Source organism: Boleophthalmus pectinirostris, unplaced genomic scaffold (genome assembly GCF_026225935.1).
Source record: "Boleophthalmus pectinirostris isolate CB_2022bp ecotype Guang Dong unplaced genomic scaffold, ASM2622593v1 HiC_scaffold_12, whole genome shotgun sequence".
Taxonomy (NCBI): domain Eukaryota; kingdom Metazoa; phylum Chordata; class Actinopteri; order Gobiiformes; family Gobiidae; genus Boleophthalmus; species Boleophthalmus pectinirostris.
The window spans coordinates 24143163-24161509 of NW_026571018.1; the positions used below are offsets into that span (position 1 = coordinate 24143163).

Consider the following 18347-nt stretch of genomic DNA (forward strand, 5'->3'; position numbering starts at 1 on the left):
TAGCAAGGTAAAACAACCATAGAGGTCTGAAGAGCGCTACTTGTATGTAGCAATGTTAGATTACATACAGTCCAGATGGAAGCAATCATTTATCGCTGCCATTGGACGGTAAAACTAAAGGGTCCTCCATTATTACTGCCAAACCAATTAGGCCATATCACTCCACGTTTCATTTGTGCCTTTTCAGAATGTTTGATATATGCTCTACTTACAGTCGTATGATATTTTATTCATATTTACATTCACTGATAATCTTTCATTATTTGTGGACAGTAGATTTTGCACACCTATTGATTCTGAATAGTCCAAAATGTGCTCTGTTTTTTGTTCTGTATTTTTTGACGTAAATATTTCCTTAAGTTCCAAGTAGTTTTTATTTATCTTAATTTTCAACAATAAGTTTCATGGAAATGGCTTTGAACTGAGCAAGCCAGAAAAAAGCACCCTGACTATCATGAAGGATATAGCGCGCGCTCTTCCAAGCCAAAAGGCAGCTCAACAAGGCAATCAGACTGGAGAGCACGGGCTGCCAACAGTGACTCATGCCCTGGGAGAGGGGTCCACAGTTCTCCTCCACATTCGCCAACACCGGCATACTCCTTTATATTGTCTTAGCAAGACATAAATCTGCTCCAGACATCCTCCTGCTATAGCTTTTCTAACACTTACGCACTAAGATTGCTGCCATTTATTTTAAAGATTTTTAATTTTTACTAAGCAATGATACCTGCTTATGAGGAACATTGTTAGAATTAGGGGGAAAGCAACTGTTAACTACCAACTACTAGGTGTAGAACAAATGCCTCTTAAGTAAAATAAACATCTGAGAATGTATCTACGATATTCTCCAGCAGCAGAACCATCAGCCCCCTCAGCCTGCTTGTCTCCTCTTCTTGCTTCTAGAAGTTCTGGGAAGATCACATTTTCCTTGTATATTTACTTTACAAGGTTTAATCCTTCAATGAATTGACACTCAGATTCTTCTCTTTTTCATAATCTTTATCTTTATTCTTAATATTTGTGTTATGGTCAGTCCATTTTAAAAGCCATTTGTTTAAGCCTGCTGATATCGATGATTTTATATTCTTGAATGATAACTGAGGTTATCAGTGGGTGCGCCTGATAAGTTATAGAGATCTTTTCACATATATTTAATCTTGAATAATTCTGGATCCTGTTTTTGTATGTAATGAAATATGTGATAGTAAGTTTGACCGTGGTGGCCCTGGTGTGAGTGGCAGGCCTAATCCCATGTCCATTGTTTGGCCCGTAATATGACGTGAGCCTCTTTCTTCTGACCATTTGGCCCTGAGTGCCCTGACAGTGAGAAGCACACAGGAGGAGCATCCCGCTGTGAGGAGGTGTCCATGGGGGAGACACATGCTTGTTTACTGGCCTCATTATGTCACAGCTGTCCCGAACCGGTTGTCCTGTGGTCCACTGTCCACCTACAGGAGCCCAGAGCCTGCCACCTGACACCCACTCACTACAGAGGTCTCCTGGACTATTGCAACAACAGGATAGGTAGGGAAGGGCCATATGGAGGGACCAAAACATCATCTATTTAAAAAAAAAAAAAAAAAAAAAACAAAAAACATAATTTAGAATACAACTTCTAAAAAGACAATACACAATGGAATTGATTTGCTGCTACTAATTTTACTAATTTGACTACTACTGGTATACTAATACTACAAATTTTGACAAATTTTACTAATTTGGCTTCTACCTTGTGAAGATATATGCAAGAATGTCATGACAAGTTAGGGAAGTAAGAATTAAAACTATATTGAGGGTGCAAGTACTAGATGATATTACAACAACTAGTACTACTACTGCTGCTAATTCTACTACTTCTGCTAATTCTACTACTAGTACTGCTGCTACTACTACTATTACTACTACTACTACTAGTAGTAGTACTGCTGATACTGCTACTACTAGTACTGCTGCTAGTACTAGTACTGCAGCTACTGCTACTGCTACTACTACTACTACTACTACTACTACTACTACTACTAGAACTGCTCCTGCTCTACTGCTACTATTACTACTACTACTAGTACTGCTGCTGCTTCTACTACTACTAGTACTGCTGCTGCTACTACTACTACTAGTACTGCTGCTGCTACTACTACTACTAGTACTACTGCTACTACTACTACTACTAGTACTACTGCTACTACTACTACTACTACTACTACTACTACTACTACTACTACTACTACTACTACTACTACTACTACTACTACTACTACTACTACTACTACTACTACTACTACTACTACTACTACATTTGCTATAACCATTTTGACTGAAATATTAACTACATTTCAGGAACACTGTAATAGTAGTTCTACGTGTTGTATAGGAGCAATAGTGGAAGTACCAATCATATATTTCATTTGAATATTTATGAGTGCCAGAGTTTTGACCATACAGAAGTTATGGCAAGTAGTTTACAATGTAATTTTGGACAAATAAAATAAGTAATCCAACATTGATAAAAGCAAGGACACAAAGCTCTCTGAGACTTGAATGCATTTGTGGATATAATCACCTGTTGGCTCATTCACAGCGTGATTGTGTAAAATTATGATATTTCTACAGAGAAACCAAATTTCACACTTTTGCTGCGGATCTGCCGATTTTTGGTGATAGTGTGGAGAGGAAAGTGAGGTGTGAATGCGACGTGTGAGTGAAATGTAAACCGCACGCTCGCCAAAAAAACTGAGAGGAAAACACAGCTACATAATCAACTACAATGATATGTATTCATTAACATGGCAGATCATTTAAACAGGTGTGTGTGTGTGTGTGTGTATGTTAAAAGTCCTATATTGACTCTTGTGAGCTTTAAGCCATGTTCTTACCTCATCAAAAACATACCCGGTGTTGTGTGTTGTTTCATTCACACATGTTTGAGTAATTCTTTATTATTAGTCTGTCTATATCTCCAGAGTTCAAAATGGGGCAGGTATATTTTTACTGAGGAAACAATATTATAACATAGATCAGAACACAGTGTAATATGGGTCTTTTGATATAGATGACAGTATGAAGAACACAACAGAAGCCTTTTAGTCCTCAGCAGGTAGACTATCAGTGTATGTGTAGGAGGGGACTGGGAGTAGTTGTAGTAGAGTAGTAGTTTGTTTTGATGGAAAGGCAAAAGTAGTAGACTGTGATTGGCTGACAGCGAAAGACTACATTTCTCACTATTTACTCAAACACAATAGAGTAGTATGCCATATCGATTTAGCTATTCTATTCTCCAAAGAAGAGATAAAAGGTACTCAAAATGCCATAAAAGCTTCAACCTACTTTTTTAGTTAATATTTTAGAAGCATATTAAACTACTGCTGCAGTTGCAACTTTCAGCAACTTTCTACCAGTCACAACATGTAGCAAAAAAAGAGCCACCAAACTAATATTACATTTTTGACATATTCTTAATTGTGTATATTTTAGCTGCAATTGTGTGTGTTGTTTTGCCTCTCCTCGCTCGCTCCCCACATCTATAATCCCTTTTATTGAAATCCGTGTCACCTGCTGCAGTCCTGCACCCTCCAGCTTTAGACGTCTGGTCACTGCAGACTCAGGAGACCAGAGCATCTTTTGTTTCCAAGCCATTATTTCACCAGTAAAATCACCAGGAAGCCCACGAGCGATGACCATATAGTGATGATTTATCAAGGGAGTACACACATGTATTTGAACACAGCAGAAGTGATAACCTTATATTGATAAAAATAATTGATAAATAAATAACCATAAGCAAATTACTATTTTTGTGTGTGAGTGATTGGTGGTGGTCAAAGGCGCAAATCGGCATCAGTCTATTATAGGGCAGCTGTGGCTACATTAGTATCTTAAAGGGCCCATATCACACTATTTTCTGATTTATTTTTTAATGTTGTTTCCGCATCTAAACATACCTGGAATGTTTAGTTTCATTCACTCATGTTTAACACACAAACTCTGCATATTTAGGCTGAGTTTTCTCAAAAAGAAAACACTCTGTTCCCCTTGTGATGTCATGTGGTAATACAAGAAATGCTTCATTGTGTTTTTAAACGCCATACAGATTCACATGAATCATTTGGATGATTTCAGTCCTGGAACCTGCAAATCTCTACTGAACAGAAGGTAAAAGGCTAAAAACTACCACTGCATGACATCACAAGGTGGAACAGAGCATTTTGAGCTTTGGGGATGCAGACAGACTAATAATGCAGAATTACTCAAACTTGTGTAAACAACTCTAGGCGTGTTTTTGAAGAGGTATCAACATTATAACATGGCTAAAAGCTCACAAGATTCTATTTCGTGTAACATAGGACCTTAAACATCACCAAATATGGAGTGAAGGGATAATGCATTGTAAAGCACTCCGGGTGTTTGATTATGATTATTCATTTAAAAAAGCATTTACAGATGAGCTAGAAGACTTGAAGTTTTAGTCCATATCTTCAAGTATAGCCCTTTCAAAATATAGCAATCTCCCAGTGCCTTTAGATTGAATACTTAGAAATTCTTGTATTTTGGCTCACTAAAACACTTTAATTGATCACTTAATGAAATATTCTCCTGTAGAAGCTATCCAAACATCTTGTATAATGTTTAGTCAATGCAGTTTTTGCCCTGGCTTCTTTTTGGAGAGTGTAGGATTGAGATTGAGAGTCCGTGCTATCGGGGGGAAGGAGCCGAGGAGACAGAGTGAAGGAGGCAGAGAGGATAGGCCAGAGGGTAGGAGGGAGGGAGAGGAAGAGAGAGGATGGAACGAACGCTGGGCAATTTTGCAAACCTGTGACACATTAATTATTAACAAACTCAGGCTAAATGCGTAAACTCTCCTCTTGTACATTCTCGGCACATCTTTCCCATACACACAAGTGGCTAAGGTGACAAACGTGAGTCTCGTAACACCAAGTGGAGCATGTCAAAGGCTGGGAGTAGGTGTCAGGATCTGGCAACGACCGGCCTGCAGAGATATGTGGCGGGATGACGTGAGGCTCAGGGAGGAGGAGGTGTAGAGTCGGACAAAGATGGATGATGGAGGGGAGGGAACAAACGCAGATTAGTTATCAAGGAAAGGGGGGATAACTACAACTAATACTATTACTGCTATTACTACTAGTACTATGTCTGTTATTACTACTACTACTACTACTATGTCTACAACTACTACTATTATGTCTGCTATTACTACAAGTACCACTACTATTACTACTACTACTACTATGTCTGCTATTATTACTACTATGTCTACTACTGCAACTACTACTACTATGACTACTACTATTACTACTTATACGACGACTACTACTACTACTATGTCTAGTCTACTACTACTACTACTACTACTACTTCTGTTTCTGACCTTGCAAATACTACAGTTATTCTGTTCCTGATTGTACTGCACTACTGCTTCTTCTTGTAGTACTTCGTTTACTAGTTTGGGTTCTACTACATGAAGACATATGCAAGGATGTCAAGACAAGTTAGGAAAGTAAGAATTTAAATTAATCTATACTGAGGATGCAAGTGCTATATGATATTACAACAACTACAACAACTACTTCTACGACGACTACTACTACTATTACTACTACTACTACTGTTACGACTCCTATTACTACTACTACTTCTATTACTTCTTCTATTTACCCAAAGTAAGAAGTAGAAGTAAGAACTATTACTGTGTATAAATGTTTATGCTATGACAGTTACTACTACTACACTACTGCGACTACTACCATTACTACTCCTATGCTTATTACTACTGCTACTACTACTTCTATTACTATACACTGCTACAATTACTTCTTCAACTCAAAGATACATTTGCTATATACATTTAGGAGAGTTGTCTTGACACTAATCATTGATATAGGTGGTCAGTCACTACTTTCTAATCAATTTTCTGAATGTCGCATTGGCTTTACAGGGACGTGCCTGAGTGCGGGAGCGTAGTATTGGTGGCTGGCGCTGTGCTGCTTGAGCGGTCAGTGTGCCCCTCTGGCGGTGGCGTGTTTTGGAAGGGAATAGATCCTCCCCCAGGACTGCAGGCAGCGAGAGAGGAGTGTGTGTGTGTGTGTGTGTGTGTGTCCAATGCCCTGTGCTGCAGTGTGTCCTCTCCACTAACTACACAGAAGAACCACAAAAACCTGGGAGAGTCGATAACACAGCAGCCCCAAAAGAAGGTGTGGACAGGCCAGACAATGTGCCGTCTGCAAACTGGCCACAAAAGACATGTATATCTTTATCCTTAAACAAACCTTTGGCTATTGTTACCTCGTGTTTGTTTGTGTCATTTTGTATACATTGTCAAGTTATATTACGCAAAATTGCCTCTTGTGACCTTTAAGTCTGTTATAATATTATAATGTTAGCTTCTCAAAAACATACCTGGAGTTGTGTTTTGTTTCATTCACATGTTTGAGTAACTCTTTATTATGAGTCTGTCTGCATCTCCAAAGCTCAAAATGCACTGTTTCACCTTGTGATGTCATGAAGTGGTAGTTTACAAGTTCACAGCTCCCTTTTACCTTTAGCTCAGTAAAGAATGGTAATTCCAGGGCTGAAATTATCCAAATGGTTTTAGTGAAGGTGTGTGGAGTTTAAAATACAGCACTTCATGTAACCTCATGACATCACAAGGAGGAGTGTTTTCAGTTTGAGAAAATAACTCAGCTTAAATATGCAGGGTTTGTGTTTTAAATATGTGAATGAAACAAAACACAACTTCGGGTATGTTTTTGATGAGGAAACATTAGAATGGGACCTTTAAAAATGCTCTAAGTTTCATTTTAAACTGACTGGGAAGTTTGTGGTAATTTGTATGGATTTGGTGAAATTGCAAGACAGGGTCAATATTACCACTGATCAATCAAATGATCACAATATAATATAACATAATATAATCATAAAAATAGGCCGATCTAAGTGATTGTTGAAATGATAGGATAACACAACACAATTATATTTGGTAAATTAATTTGGAAAAACAAATTTAATGAGATTTGCAACTAGTTTTCTATTTTGATTTAGCACATTGTCATTTTTCCACACTCTGGTCTGTTAACAAGAGAACTAATTATGTCCCATGTCTTACCAGTCTGAACGCTACACTGAAGGATGTGTCTGTCTGCGGTGATTCCTGGTGGTGGTACGTTGGCGTGCTGCTGTTTCGTGATGCCATGTTGACTTTCACGCCTGACCACTCCTCTGTGCTGGGTGCTATCCAGGTGCTCGGGTGCTCCCTCCCTCATGTGTCACAGCACTGACCTCACATGTACACATCCACTGTATGGGTTCAGTGGACAGTGGTCACCTGGCAAGAGCAAAGAAGAGGCAGATCTTTTGGGAGAGAGAATGTCAATAATAAAAATACATAAAAATCAAAGAAGTATCATGACAGCCTATATATTCACTTTATCATCAGTTGTTTATAGCAATTTATAAATGAGAAATGATGATCAAATAAAGGAATTAAAGGTAAATTATTCAAAAATGTCTGATGTTTAGTTATTTTTACCCTTTTTACTGTATTTTGTTACATATAGCAAAATAAGGAATGCTTTGAACAATTAGTAACAAGGTTCTTATGTAAAAAGTCAATTAGTGTTAATCTCATCATGTTACTATAGTGAGCTGTACAGGATCTAAGAGCATCTTGAGAACAGCTTATTTCTTTGCTAAATATTACAAATTCCTTTCCATCAAAGTTTGTAAGAAGTGGAGAAAAATAAACTAGGAGCTGCAGCTAATTGTGCACCTACCAGCACACATGCATCCTTGTGCCTTTAAGCCAATCGTGTTTGACCGCAGGCCTCCATACAAAGTAGCCACGAGCCAGCAATGCCTTTAAGTACTATTGGATCGTACATAAATATTCATCCATACTTAGAATATTCATAATGGTTTTTTTTAAAATTTTATATCTTAATAAGCTTTATAGAGCCTGTACGTATCTGTTTAAACTTGGTCAGTTATAAACAATAAAGATCTACTGATGTTTTTTTTTTTCTTGGCAATGCTGAATATTTAGAGTTTACAGTTTTGATTATTTAGAAGCCAAGAGCCAAAATGTATAATTTTCCCCAAATAATAAAAGCCAATCATCAATACCAATAAAGTGACTTTACAACAAACTCCCCCACTGCCACAAAACTAAACTATGAGAGACCCGTGTCACTTTTTTGCTGCAATTTCAGCAAGTATGTGTTCAAATTAAACCTTTAAGTTTTTCCTTTAAGCAGGTTGTCAACACCAAAAAATATTCAAGTTGACCTCTGCTCACAGTTTAAGGCTAATAGCTCATAAGCTAAAAGGGCAAATATTGTCCTGATCTGATACATCAGTCTATCTCTAATAAACAATGGTGGCAGCTGTCTGAGAGTCAGAGCAGATTGTGAGGAGATGACGTGTGATGCCGTTCAGGTCCTTCCTCACTGTTTCACTGCATGTGCAAACACTTTACAACTCTAAAGCAAGGCTACCCATCAAATATGCTGCACTACCTTCATTTTAAAAAGGTGCTTACCTGATTTTTACTTTCTTAAAAACATGAAAAACATTACTAGTTCAAACAAACAGTTTGTTGCAGCCCAAACTTATTCCTTACTTTTCTAATGAATGAAAGCACTTTTCACAACTTTCAAATGAGAAAAGTTTTGCTGTAATACCACTGCCAGCAATCATCTATGTTCCTACATTTGTTGGGTTTTAGGGTTATGGTTAGGGCCTGGTTTTGAATTATGCTTAAGGTTAGGGTCTGGATGAGGGTACAGGTTATGGATTTATTTTCAAAATTATCTTTAAATATGTGAAAACCAGACTGGGAATGTGTGTCAAAGTTTATCTTATTTGAAATAAGTAGATTGTAAATAGTATGACTAACTACAGTTGTTTCCTTGTAAGAGTCTACCTGCAGAGAGAGTTGATATGCTTGTGATAGTGCAGACTCCTCATAACCTGCGCCTGTCTGCTCCTGTCACAGCCCGGTGAGTGCAGCAGACACTCGGACACTTGGACACTGTCACTGGGCCCTCATCCTGTGGGACCGGTCCCTGGGGAGCTGGTCCCACAGGACTCCTCTGTCATTCTGTCTGTGGAGAACTAAACTGAAGTTACAATAAGTGCTCTACACTCCAGGGAAATCTCAAATGAAGGAAGAAATCAAAAATGTCATGCTGTATTTTACCAGTTGTTTTAAAACAATACTTCCAAATGTGTAATAATAGTGAACAATACATACATACATACATTTTTAAAATTATTTATTTTAGTCCAGATTTGATAGTCATAGAGTCTATAGCATTGCCAATTGTCCATCTAACTATACCTATGCAAGTATTCTATAAAGAGCACACTACAATTGTTTTTCTAACCAACACACTTTCAAAATATATCATATGTCTACATGTAAGTACATCAGTTTCAGTGGTCCTGGTGTTCAGCCACTTTGCCTGACCAGTCAAAACTGCTTTCTCTATACAAAAACATGTAGTCTGGACACTGGTGTTATCTCTGTGAGTGCAGACTGGCGTGATTGACAGACGGATTAGCCAATCGGAGAATTTCATGGTCTGTTCACTACAAAACAAACATGGCTGCTTGCGAGGAATAAGACGGAAAAAAATAACACTTGGAACTGAGAAACATCACAGATTTCTGCAAAATCAATGAGTGAAACCCTAAACACTGTTAATATGAAGAGAGAGAAGTTTGAGAATAATTCTAAATAGTAGATGGCCAATGAGTTTGTCAGTTTACCTTGTGTACTGAAATAAACAAACCTGATTGCACCTGATTGATTGAGGAAGTGGTGATCAGATCAGATCTTCTGTTTTAGAAAATTAGTCTGGATCCCAGGCTATGGGTCACCATGGCAACGCGCTTACAGTTTGGACCCGGAGCTGCACCAGTCTCCAGACAGAACACGTGAACCAGGCCTCCAGCATCGCAGCCACTTTTCCTCAGGCACAATCACCACTACTACACAACAACATATACAAATACACAGTTAAAACATTATCATAACCAGGAATAACATTAGCAATCCAAAATACTACTAGTAAGTATAGAGACCAGTCAGATGTAAAATATAATGGTATACGGTATCACCAAAAATGTGAAAACATAACTTGAAACCTTTCTGAAAAAGTACAAAATAAAAGAATGAACAGTTTTGATTTATTAACATCCACTATCCGTGTTTTCACTAATTTTAAGCATGTATATATGGATTATGTAGATTTAAATAGCAGCTACAACTTGACAAAGTAATTACACCTTATTGACACACATCTAGGTGCTTGAAAAATAATGATGGTTGTCAAAAAGGGCATCTGGCATAAAACTAACACTAATATTAAAATCTCAGAGATGACGAAGCTGAGGAAACCAAAAGAAGAAGCTGTGGTATACTGGACAGAGGACTAACCTTATGGCATCTATCCCATATGTCCACATTGAGGTGCTATTTATTTAAAACCTACAAAAGCTCTTAAAGTAGATCACGTAGCCCCTCTCCTCCTCCCTGTCCCCTCAGTCTCGTGCAGTCCCTGTTTTGTCCCCCTGCCCACTTCCTCTGCAGCCCGTGGTGTTTCCGCTGGGCCGGGCCGGTGCCAGCTCCCTCCCTCTGCCTCCCAGTGGGGTCCTGCCTCCCGGCATCTGTCAGGGCAGCTGTCTCTCCTCTCCACTCTGCACTGCACCGCGCGCTGCCAAGGCTTCACACAAGACCACTATATTCACACAGAGGCTACACTTGCACTCATTATACCAAATATACACAAACCAGGTCTGATATTGAGACTCTAGAGAAGTGGGTTTGTCATTCATAAAAAGTGTGATCTGTCTGCATTTTGAGTCAGGAGGGTAGTGTAATGTTAAGTTATTGATGGTACTTACAATCACCAGAATGTATGATAATGCCCAGTGGAGGAGGCGGAAGACAAATTTCCCTACTGGGACAATAAAGTGTACTTTAACATTAACCTTAATGCATACACATAAATCACATTAAAACAAGTGCATTTTTAACTATATCTCTCAGTAAAGTTATTTTTTCAAATTTGAATTCACCATTTGTCCTAATTCTAACACTTTAAACTTGAACACATAGTTTATTAAGAATTATTCAGGGTTAATAACTATTAAATTAAAGGTAAGGGTTCAGAGTTTGGGTTAGGCTATACCAAGTTTGAACAATTCGTATAGACTATTTATTACACTGTGCATCAAAAACAGACATATCGTACTTGGAGAGCACAGACCTCTTTCCTTCAAGGCATTTCATTATTTTTGAATTAACTTCAAATTATATTGGCAAATTCAAAGTAGAACAATCAATCATTTTCTCTATGTGTTCTTTTCACATTCGCAGGTTAATGAAGATGCAAGGTGAAAAAGGACCCAAGTAACAGCTCTCAACGCGGAAGAGAAATGCAGCTCAGCCCACTGTGGAAACTCCACACTTACTGGAGCCATATTATTCATAACTAAATCTGTTATTCATAAATAAACCTGGAGAGGGACCAGAGACAGGCGCAGCCAAAACAGTGGCGAAGGGGAAAATGAAGAGAGAGGTTCAGGTTGGGGAGGGGAAAAGGGGGGTGGGAGGGGGGTCCAGGTGTGCCACAAGCTCCAGGAAGTACACAGAGGCGGTGGGCTACGCAGGTGCTGAAAAATGAGGTGCGGGCAGGAAGAAGCATGTGTGTTTGGGAAGAAAAATAAAACATACCAGGAACGCTGAAGGACAGTGAGCTACGGAAAGCTGTCCATACCAAATTACAGCCATCATCAACAACATCCGCCATGCCATCTCTGTCACAGCACAAAAACAGACTTCTCCAAAAAAAAAACAAAAAAAAAACCTGTGTGCGAAGACAAAAACACTGCTGCTTCCCCTTGGGGTAGAGGTCCATCCAACACAGATGTAGCCCTGATTAATTGGGCGCAACATGGGGAAGTGGGTCTGGAAACTACCTGGCAATTTCCTGCAGCCACTCCCCCACCCCCTCCCCAACCCCCCTCCTGTTTCTCGTCCTCACATTTGGATCACGTAAGTCGGCAGGTGGGCAGCTCAGAGCAGAGAGTGTGTGTATGTGTGTGTGTGTTGATATTCTGCCCGCGTCCATCTCGCCGGGCGCCCTACATTGCAGGCTCTCCCTCTGGCAGTGCTCGGCTTGGCTCCGGGCTTATGGACTGGAAACATGGAGAGGCAGACACACTCAGGTACACACATAAATACGCACAAATGGAGAGCTCCACGCTGGCCACGGCACATCAGAGAGACTGGGAGAGGAGAGCAGGAGGAAGCGGGCAACAGTGGGCTTGGTAAAATGGACATTTGCATTGTGGAGGCAAAGCTAACACAGAAACTGGTGTGAGCTGGAGAGGTGGGGGTGATGGTTTGGTGGAGTTAGTTCAACAATAACTTTTTAATCGACATCAAATTCAAGATCAGTCTATCAAACATTTTCTAATTATTTAAAACCATGTAGGGTTTAAACCAGGGAATCCAAACTTTTATCAGTGAGGGCCGCATATAGAAATATATATGAATCACAAACTCTGTAAGGTTGGTCATTTAAATGGGTGCCAAGCTTCATCAGAGACACCATAATTTTAATAAGACTTGGAACATTAAGGTTATATTGCTAGAATTACTTAAAGGTCCTATATTATGCAAAAATGACTCTTGTGAGCTTTAAGTCATGTTAGAATATTTAGATTGTTATCTCAAGTTGTGTTTTGTTTCAGTCACACGTGTTTGAGTAATCCTGCATTAGTAGTCTGTCTACATCTCCACAGCTCAAAATACTCTGTTCCATCTTGTGATGTCACCAAGCTGAAGTTTTCAAGTTAACAGCTGCCTTTTATGATTTAGAGAGTTCTTTAGAGAGTGGCAAACCCAGGGCTGAAATCTTCTCAGTGATTCTAGTGAAGGCATATGGAGTTTAAAAACTCAGTGGACATCACAAGGTGGAATAGAGTGAGAAAAAACTCAACCTAAATATGCACGGCTTGTGTGTTAAAGATGTGTGAATAAAACAAAACACAACTGCAGGCATGTTTTTGATGAGGAAGCAATTATGCTATAGATCAGAAAATAGCTGAATTATGGTCCCTTTAAATTTGCTATAAAAAGTAATATAACCATGTGGGCCAATTCAGCAGGAGGACCATAGATTGGATACCCCTGTTATAAACATTCGGCTAATATTCATGAGACATACTTGAGCAACCTAAGGACAAATCTCACACCAGGTTATTGTGCTGCATGGCCTTTAAATCTCCTAGCTGTGAAAATCTCCAATCAAATGCAAGGATCATTGTCCCCCCAATCAAGTACATGAATAGCAATAGATAGATAGGCTACAATTGTGCAACCAAAACACTTGACGCAGAACATAATTATTTCAGCAAATAATAGACTACAATAAAAGCATTTATTTGAATACAGACTTGCTTCTACTGGTCATATATATATATACCTCATTCTAATAATTCTGATGGCATAATAAGTCAGGTCTGTGACTTAAAGGTAGCCATTCTGGTGCCACCTAGTGCCTCCGCTCAATTTCATTTTGCTCCAGTGACTAAGGTTGGGAATCAGAATACACTAGATCACAGGTGTCAAACATAAGGCCCGGGGGCCAGATCCGGCCCTCCAAGACCTTTAATGTGGCCCTTGGGTGATTTTCTACTAAAATATTTGAATTATATTTTCTATTAAAATCTTGTTAATTTTCTGTCGTGTTTCACAGCAGCGTCTCCAGCGTCTCTGTACGTGGCCCCTCCCACCAGAGCAGCACAAATGAAGACTTGTCTCTTTCTAAACGCTCTTAAAGGACGATCGTTTTGACAGTTGACCGTGACACCCTCATCACAAGTTGATGTTAAAACATTGTGTTGAAATTGAATTTTTCTTAAAGTTTCAGGTTGTTCATAATATTATAAAATTATAATAAGAAAGAGTTCATCAATTAAAAAAGATTTCTGTAATAGATTTGCATTTCTCTGCACAAATATTTGAACTTATTATAATTTTTGGGGTATATATGACATGAGTTTTCTGATCTGGCCCCTTTGGGATCAAAGTAGTTTGGATACAGCCCCCGGACCAAAATGAGTTTGACACCCCTGTACTAGATGGTTTACAAAACGCTGGAAGTGTGAGTTCGGGTACCAGCCAATCAGTGAAGAGCCATAAATTCTGTGTTGGCAACGATTCCCAAGATTGACAATTTAAAGCCGGAACAAAGAGAATGTTTGGTGAATTTTATCAAGGGGAAAGAGGTTATTGCCCTTCTTCTTAAGGGATTTGGGAAGAGCTTAATATACCAGTTAGCCCTGTTAACGGTGCATTACATACATCACTACCAAATAGCAGGGACTGGTTAAATTTGAAAAAAGTACCCGCCTACCGTCGAGCAAATGAATTCTAATGCTGTGAGGTCAGACGGTTTCCACAAATTGAAACCAGCCGATGAATCAGACTAACTTAAAGGTGCATTGTGCAACTTTTCTGGTGGAGAGTCTGTCACCTGTTTGTCTTCATGGAGATGCTATTGCTTTGTCTGCATTTGTTCCATGGTAGAGATTAAATCTATCTCAAGAGTGACAACTGTAGTCTACGTTACATGTCAGATCTGTGGAGAGTCGCCCCTAATTCACAGAGAGAATTATTGTATTGTATTTAATTATTTTTGAGCAATAGAAACACCAGCAATGATAAATGTTCGATAGATGTGTTTAATGTCATAACATGGAACAATCCAGGCAAAGCGATAACATCTCCATGGAGACAAGCAAGTGATGGACCCTCCTCCAGAAAAAATGCGTAATGCACCTTTAAGCATCTTAGGTAATTCATTTTGTTCACTCACACACTGAAATATTATACAGTTCCCAAATGGCGTGAATACTGTCCATGAGCAGAAGTCTAAAATTGTTGTTTAGTTTTTGACTTTTCATAGCAAAGATGTCAAAAGCCAAAAGGCCAAGCAGTGGATGGACAGACGTCAGTGTTTACCTCCCTCTCCACAGTGAAGCATGTGGATTACCCCGAGGACTGGGAGCTGTTTAATGAACGCGCCGAGAGAGAGAGCGCAGCTGGTGGCTTGTGCTGAACCCTCCCACACCATCCGCCTTCGCCCAAACCTCGTCTTCCTCGTCCCCACAGACAATATGAGGCTCTGTGTGTCAATGGGCTGCCCCTGAACCGGTACCAGACCCAACCAGGATCTCCTAGAGACTAGTATAAGGGTCCAACTGCACTGGGAAAAGCAAGACAAATGAGTGTAATGCAGAAACAGAGGAACTGACCAAAGGCTGAATAACGTACTTGCTACAACAGTCAGAAACTAAAGACTTGAAAGAGTAACAATTTCAACATCATATTTAAAATCCTGGAAATGCACAGAGTCAAAGGTTAAATTCCCTACTTGCAGTTTCTAAAATCAAAGCTGTAGCCTTTATTTCGCCTCCCACCACCTGTCCGTCAGCAAAGGACAGCCAGCCAGCCTTCTTCTCAGCCAATCACCTCTCAAGCCATTTGTAAATATACCCACACCGTGTGATATTAGCCTCCACTCCACATCTCCACTTCAGCACCAAAACATCTCAGACTGCCCGTCTCTCATAATGTTATCTATTTTATTACTTTTAATTAAGGGCCCTGATTTTTCCCCTATATTGGAGCGAAATTTGTCTTGCCCCAGTACAGATGTATTGTATAAGCAGCTCTTGGGGGTCAAAATATGTCGACTGTGTACTATTTGTATTTAATTATAAAGCATGTTATTGCCCAATAATCAGGAAGTGCACAGTAGCATGCAAGTCGTTGTTAGTATTACCATGATGGCAAAACTCTGCTCAAGCCTCTGGGAGTTGTGAAAATCTCTTATAAACTCATCATGGCGAGTGATTAGGCTGCTTGAAATGTGTAAGGTGTAAGAGGAATAACTTTTAAAATAAACTAGTTTTATTTTTTATGTTTTTAAGACAGGAAAACTCTTACTGTGAGGACGGGTTTGCTCTCCACATTGGAATTGGGTGTTTAATGCCACTGTGTAACTTTTCATACAAGCTATCGCATCACGGAGAAAAGCATGTAGCGGATCTTCAACCAGAATGTTATAAAGTGCAAATGTGCTTGTGGAATTTCAGAAATTTCTTAAGATTCTCAGCATGCAGTTTGATCCATAAAAGTAATTTCTTTTGTAGATGAATTTGTTAAGAGGAAAACTGTGCAGAGAAACCATAAGGGAGTGACACTGCAGGGGCCTTCGGTTTGCACCTTTGTGTTTGAGTGCACTGAGGCCTTATCAGCCCTCTGTGCTGCACTGTTATCTCTGCTCTGTGGTTAAAGCATGCAGGTATGTGTGGGAACACTTACGTCAAATCACTCAGTCCACATCTCGAAACTTCAGCACTGTCGGACAGATATGTGTTAGTCGATGTGGTTGAGATGAAGGTTCAGTCACTCATTAACACAATACGTACAATGAATCACTGGTAACAGGACTGGAGATAGACGATGTATTGGTTGGACATTTGGACTATTTAACGTAATGGATATTGGCTTTAAATCTCCAGAATAGGCCAATACACGCAAAGCTTTATATTAACACTTGAATTCAAAAAGATGGCTGCACAAAACTTGACTATACAGCTTTCTTAAAGGTTTGTGGTAAAAAATGGCTTGGGGGAGTAACATAATTTGGTTTAAATATCAAATCAATCAGTCTCAGACCAACATATTGGCCAAAAATATCAGCAAAACTTACTGGCCTTCGGTTGCTCTGTATTCTAAACAATCAATATTAGCACTGGCCATGACAAACCCATGTTGGTTGATTTCTAAACAGGGCATTGTCAGTTGCAGTTAATGCTTATGAAAACGTGCCATTCCTGTAAACAAACCAGTACTTTTTTTTACACTTTAAATATGAGAAAGGTGTAGGCCTACTATATGGGACATGCTATATTTGGATTTTAGGTAATCCATTATTTCAGTGGTTCTCAAACATTTCAGACCAAACACTACCTAAGAAAAGATGTCGCTTTCTGAGTACCACCAGACCTAAAATATTAAAAAATGAGTATAAATTAAATTAGGTCTAAAATTAGACTAAATGTGTTGCTCTAAATAATGATTACAGACAAATACATTTGTCTCTAAATAAAATAAATACTTTAAAAGATAAGTGCAGGGGATCCCATGTACCACTAAAATCAACCTGCACCACAGTTTGAGAAACACAGCAGCATTTCCTTCTGTTCTGTAGTTTTACCCCATATCTTTAATTGCTTCACGTACAAAAGTTCTGAACATCCAGGGAGCATGCTAATGTACTTTTGCTTTTGTTTCGATACATTTTACAAAGTGGATATTATAATAGGTTTTACATATAAATATTTCAAAATAATATAAATATATCCACTTATGATTCCATGTCTACGCTGAGTTATTACCCCTCTGAACTACCAGGCCTGCTACTGTATTGGTCCCCGTTTGAGGATGAGCACTAGGGGCAGAAGTATTGTCTGTGTGACTCAGGTGCCAAGAGTGCCCCCTAGAGACTGGGGAGCTCATTACATGTCCCCAAACGCTCCAGATTTTCCCCTCTTTGCCTCCCTATCCCCCTCAGATTGAAACCACGTCCTTCTGCACATCGACGGAGGCAGCAACAGCATCCGCCGTGGCAACACCATCTCCTAGCAACGCCCGTCCTCTGCCCCAGGAGGAATGTGGAGGTCTCCGTTGTACAGTCACACCATGCGCTTCCTGGAGGGCAATCAGCTTTCCCCCCGTCTCTCTGCACTTACCTCGCTGCTCTCTCCCCTTCCTCTCTTCCTCCATTCCAACTGGCTTAGGAATATGCTTTCTGGAAAGAGTCGCCCCTACAGAGAAATGGGGGATGGAAATTTAACAAGCTTAGGAAATTTAAAAAGTGAGCGACCCTTTTCTTGACAAATGGAAGACAAAAGCTAGATGTCTGAGATTATAGTGTTTTTTTCCATGTGTAGAAGAAACCAGAGAAAAGTTTTGCGTGACCTTGTGTGACCTTAAAAAGGCAGAAGCAGAACACAATCAAAACATGCCTAAAGTGTGTCTTTTTGTGTAAATGAAATTAAAGTCTCCCCCCTTCTTTGCACTACCATCACTAGGCCACAGCGTTCCCAAAGAATTCCCAAGACTCTTCCAGCAGCCAGCGCTTCTGCTTTGGACTGATGAGCGTTGGCGAGGGGGCTCCAGCAGCTTTAGCCCACCTTCCACATCTGAGAACCGCTGTGAAATCCTAATCCCCGAGCGGGGTGAAGAACGGGAC

General features: G+C 39.6%; 1 protein-coding gene and 1 long non-coding RNA gene across 4 annotated transcripts in view; one reads left to right on the top strand and one right to left on the bottom strand.

Moving 5' to 3' along the window:
• cxxc5a (CXXC finger protein 5a) overlaps positions 1-12111 on the top strand; it is a 46928-nt gene extending 34817 nt beyond the window's left edge. For 2 of the 3 annotated variants that reach the window (XM_055148351.1, XM_055148350.1), the window contains exon 4: positions 7121-7254. In XM_055148351.1, coding sequence (XP_055004326.1) covers positions 7121-7125 — 5 coding nt within the window. In that variant the 3' untranslated portion in view covers positions 7126-7254. Of the gene's footprint in view, positions 1-7120; positions 7255-11392 lie in introns of those variants that run through there. The other variant, XM_055148352.1, reaches the window with a different exon arrangement.
• Positions 1010-17833, bottom strand: LOC129407421 (uncharacterized). The gene is made up of 3 exons (XR_008631529.1): positions 16412-17833; positions 7118-10002; positions 1010-1560 (listed from the first exon to the last, which is right to left on the bottom strand). It is a non-coding gene; the product is annotated as an uncharacterized LOC129407421 (long non-coding RNA).
• Between the last annotated feature and the right edge of the window lie 514 nt (positions 17834-18347).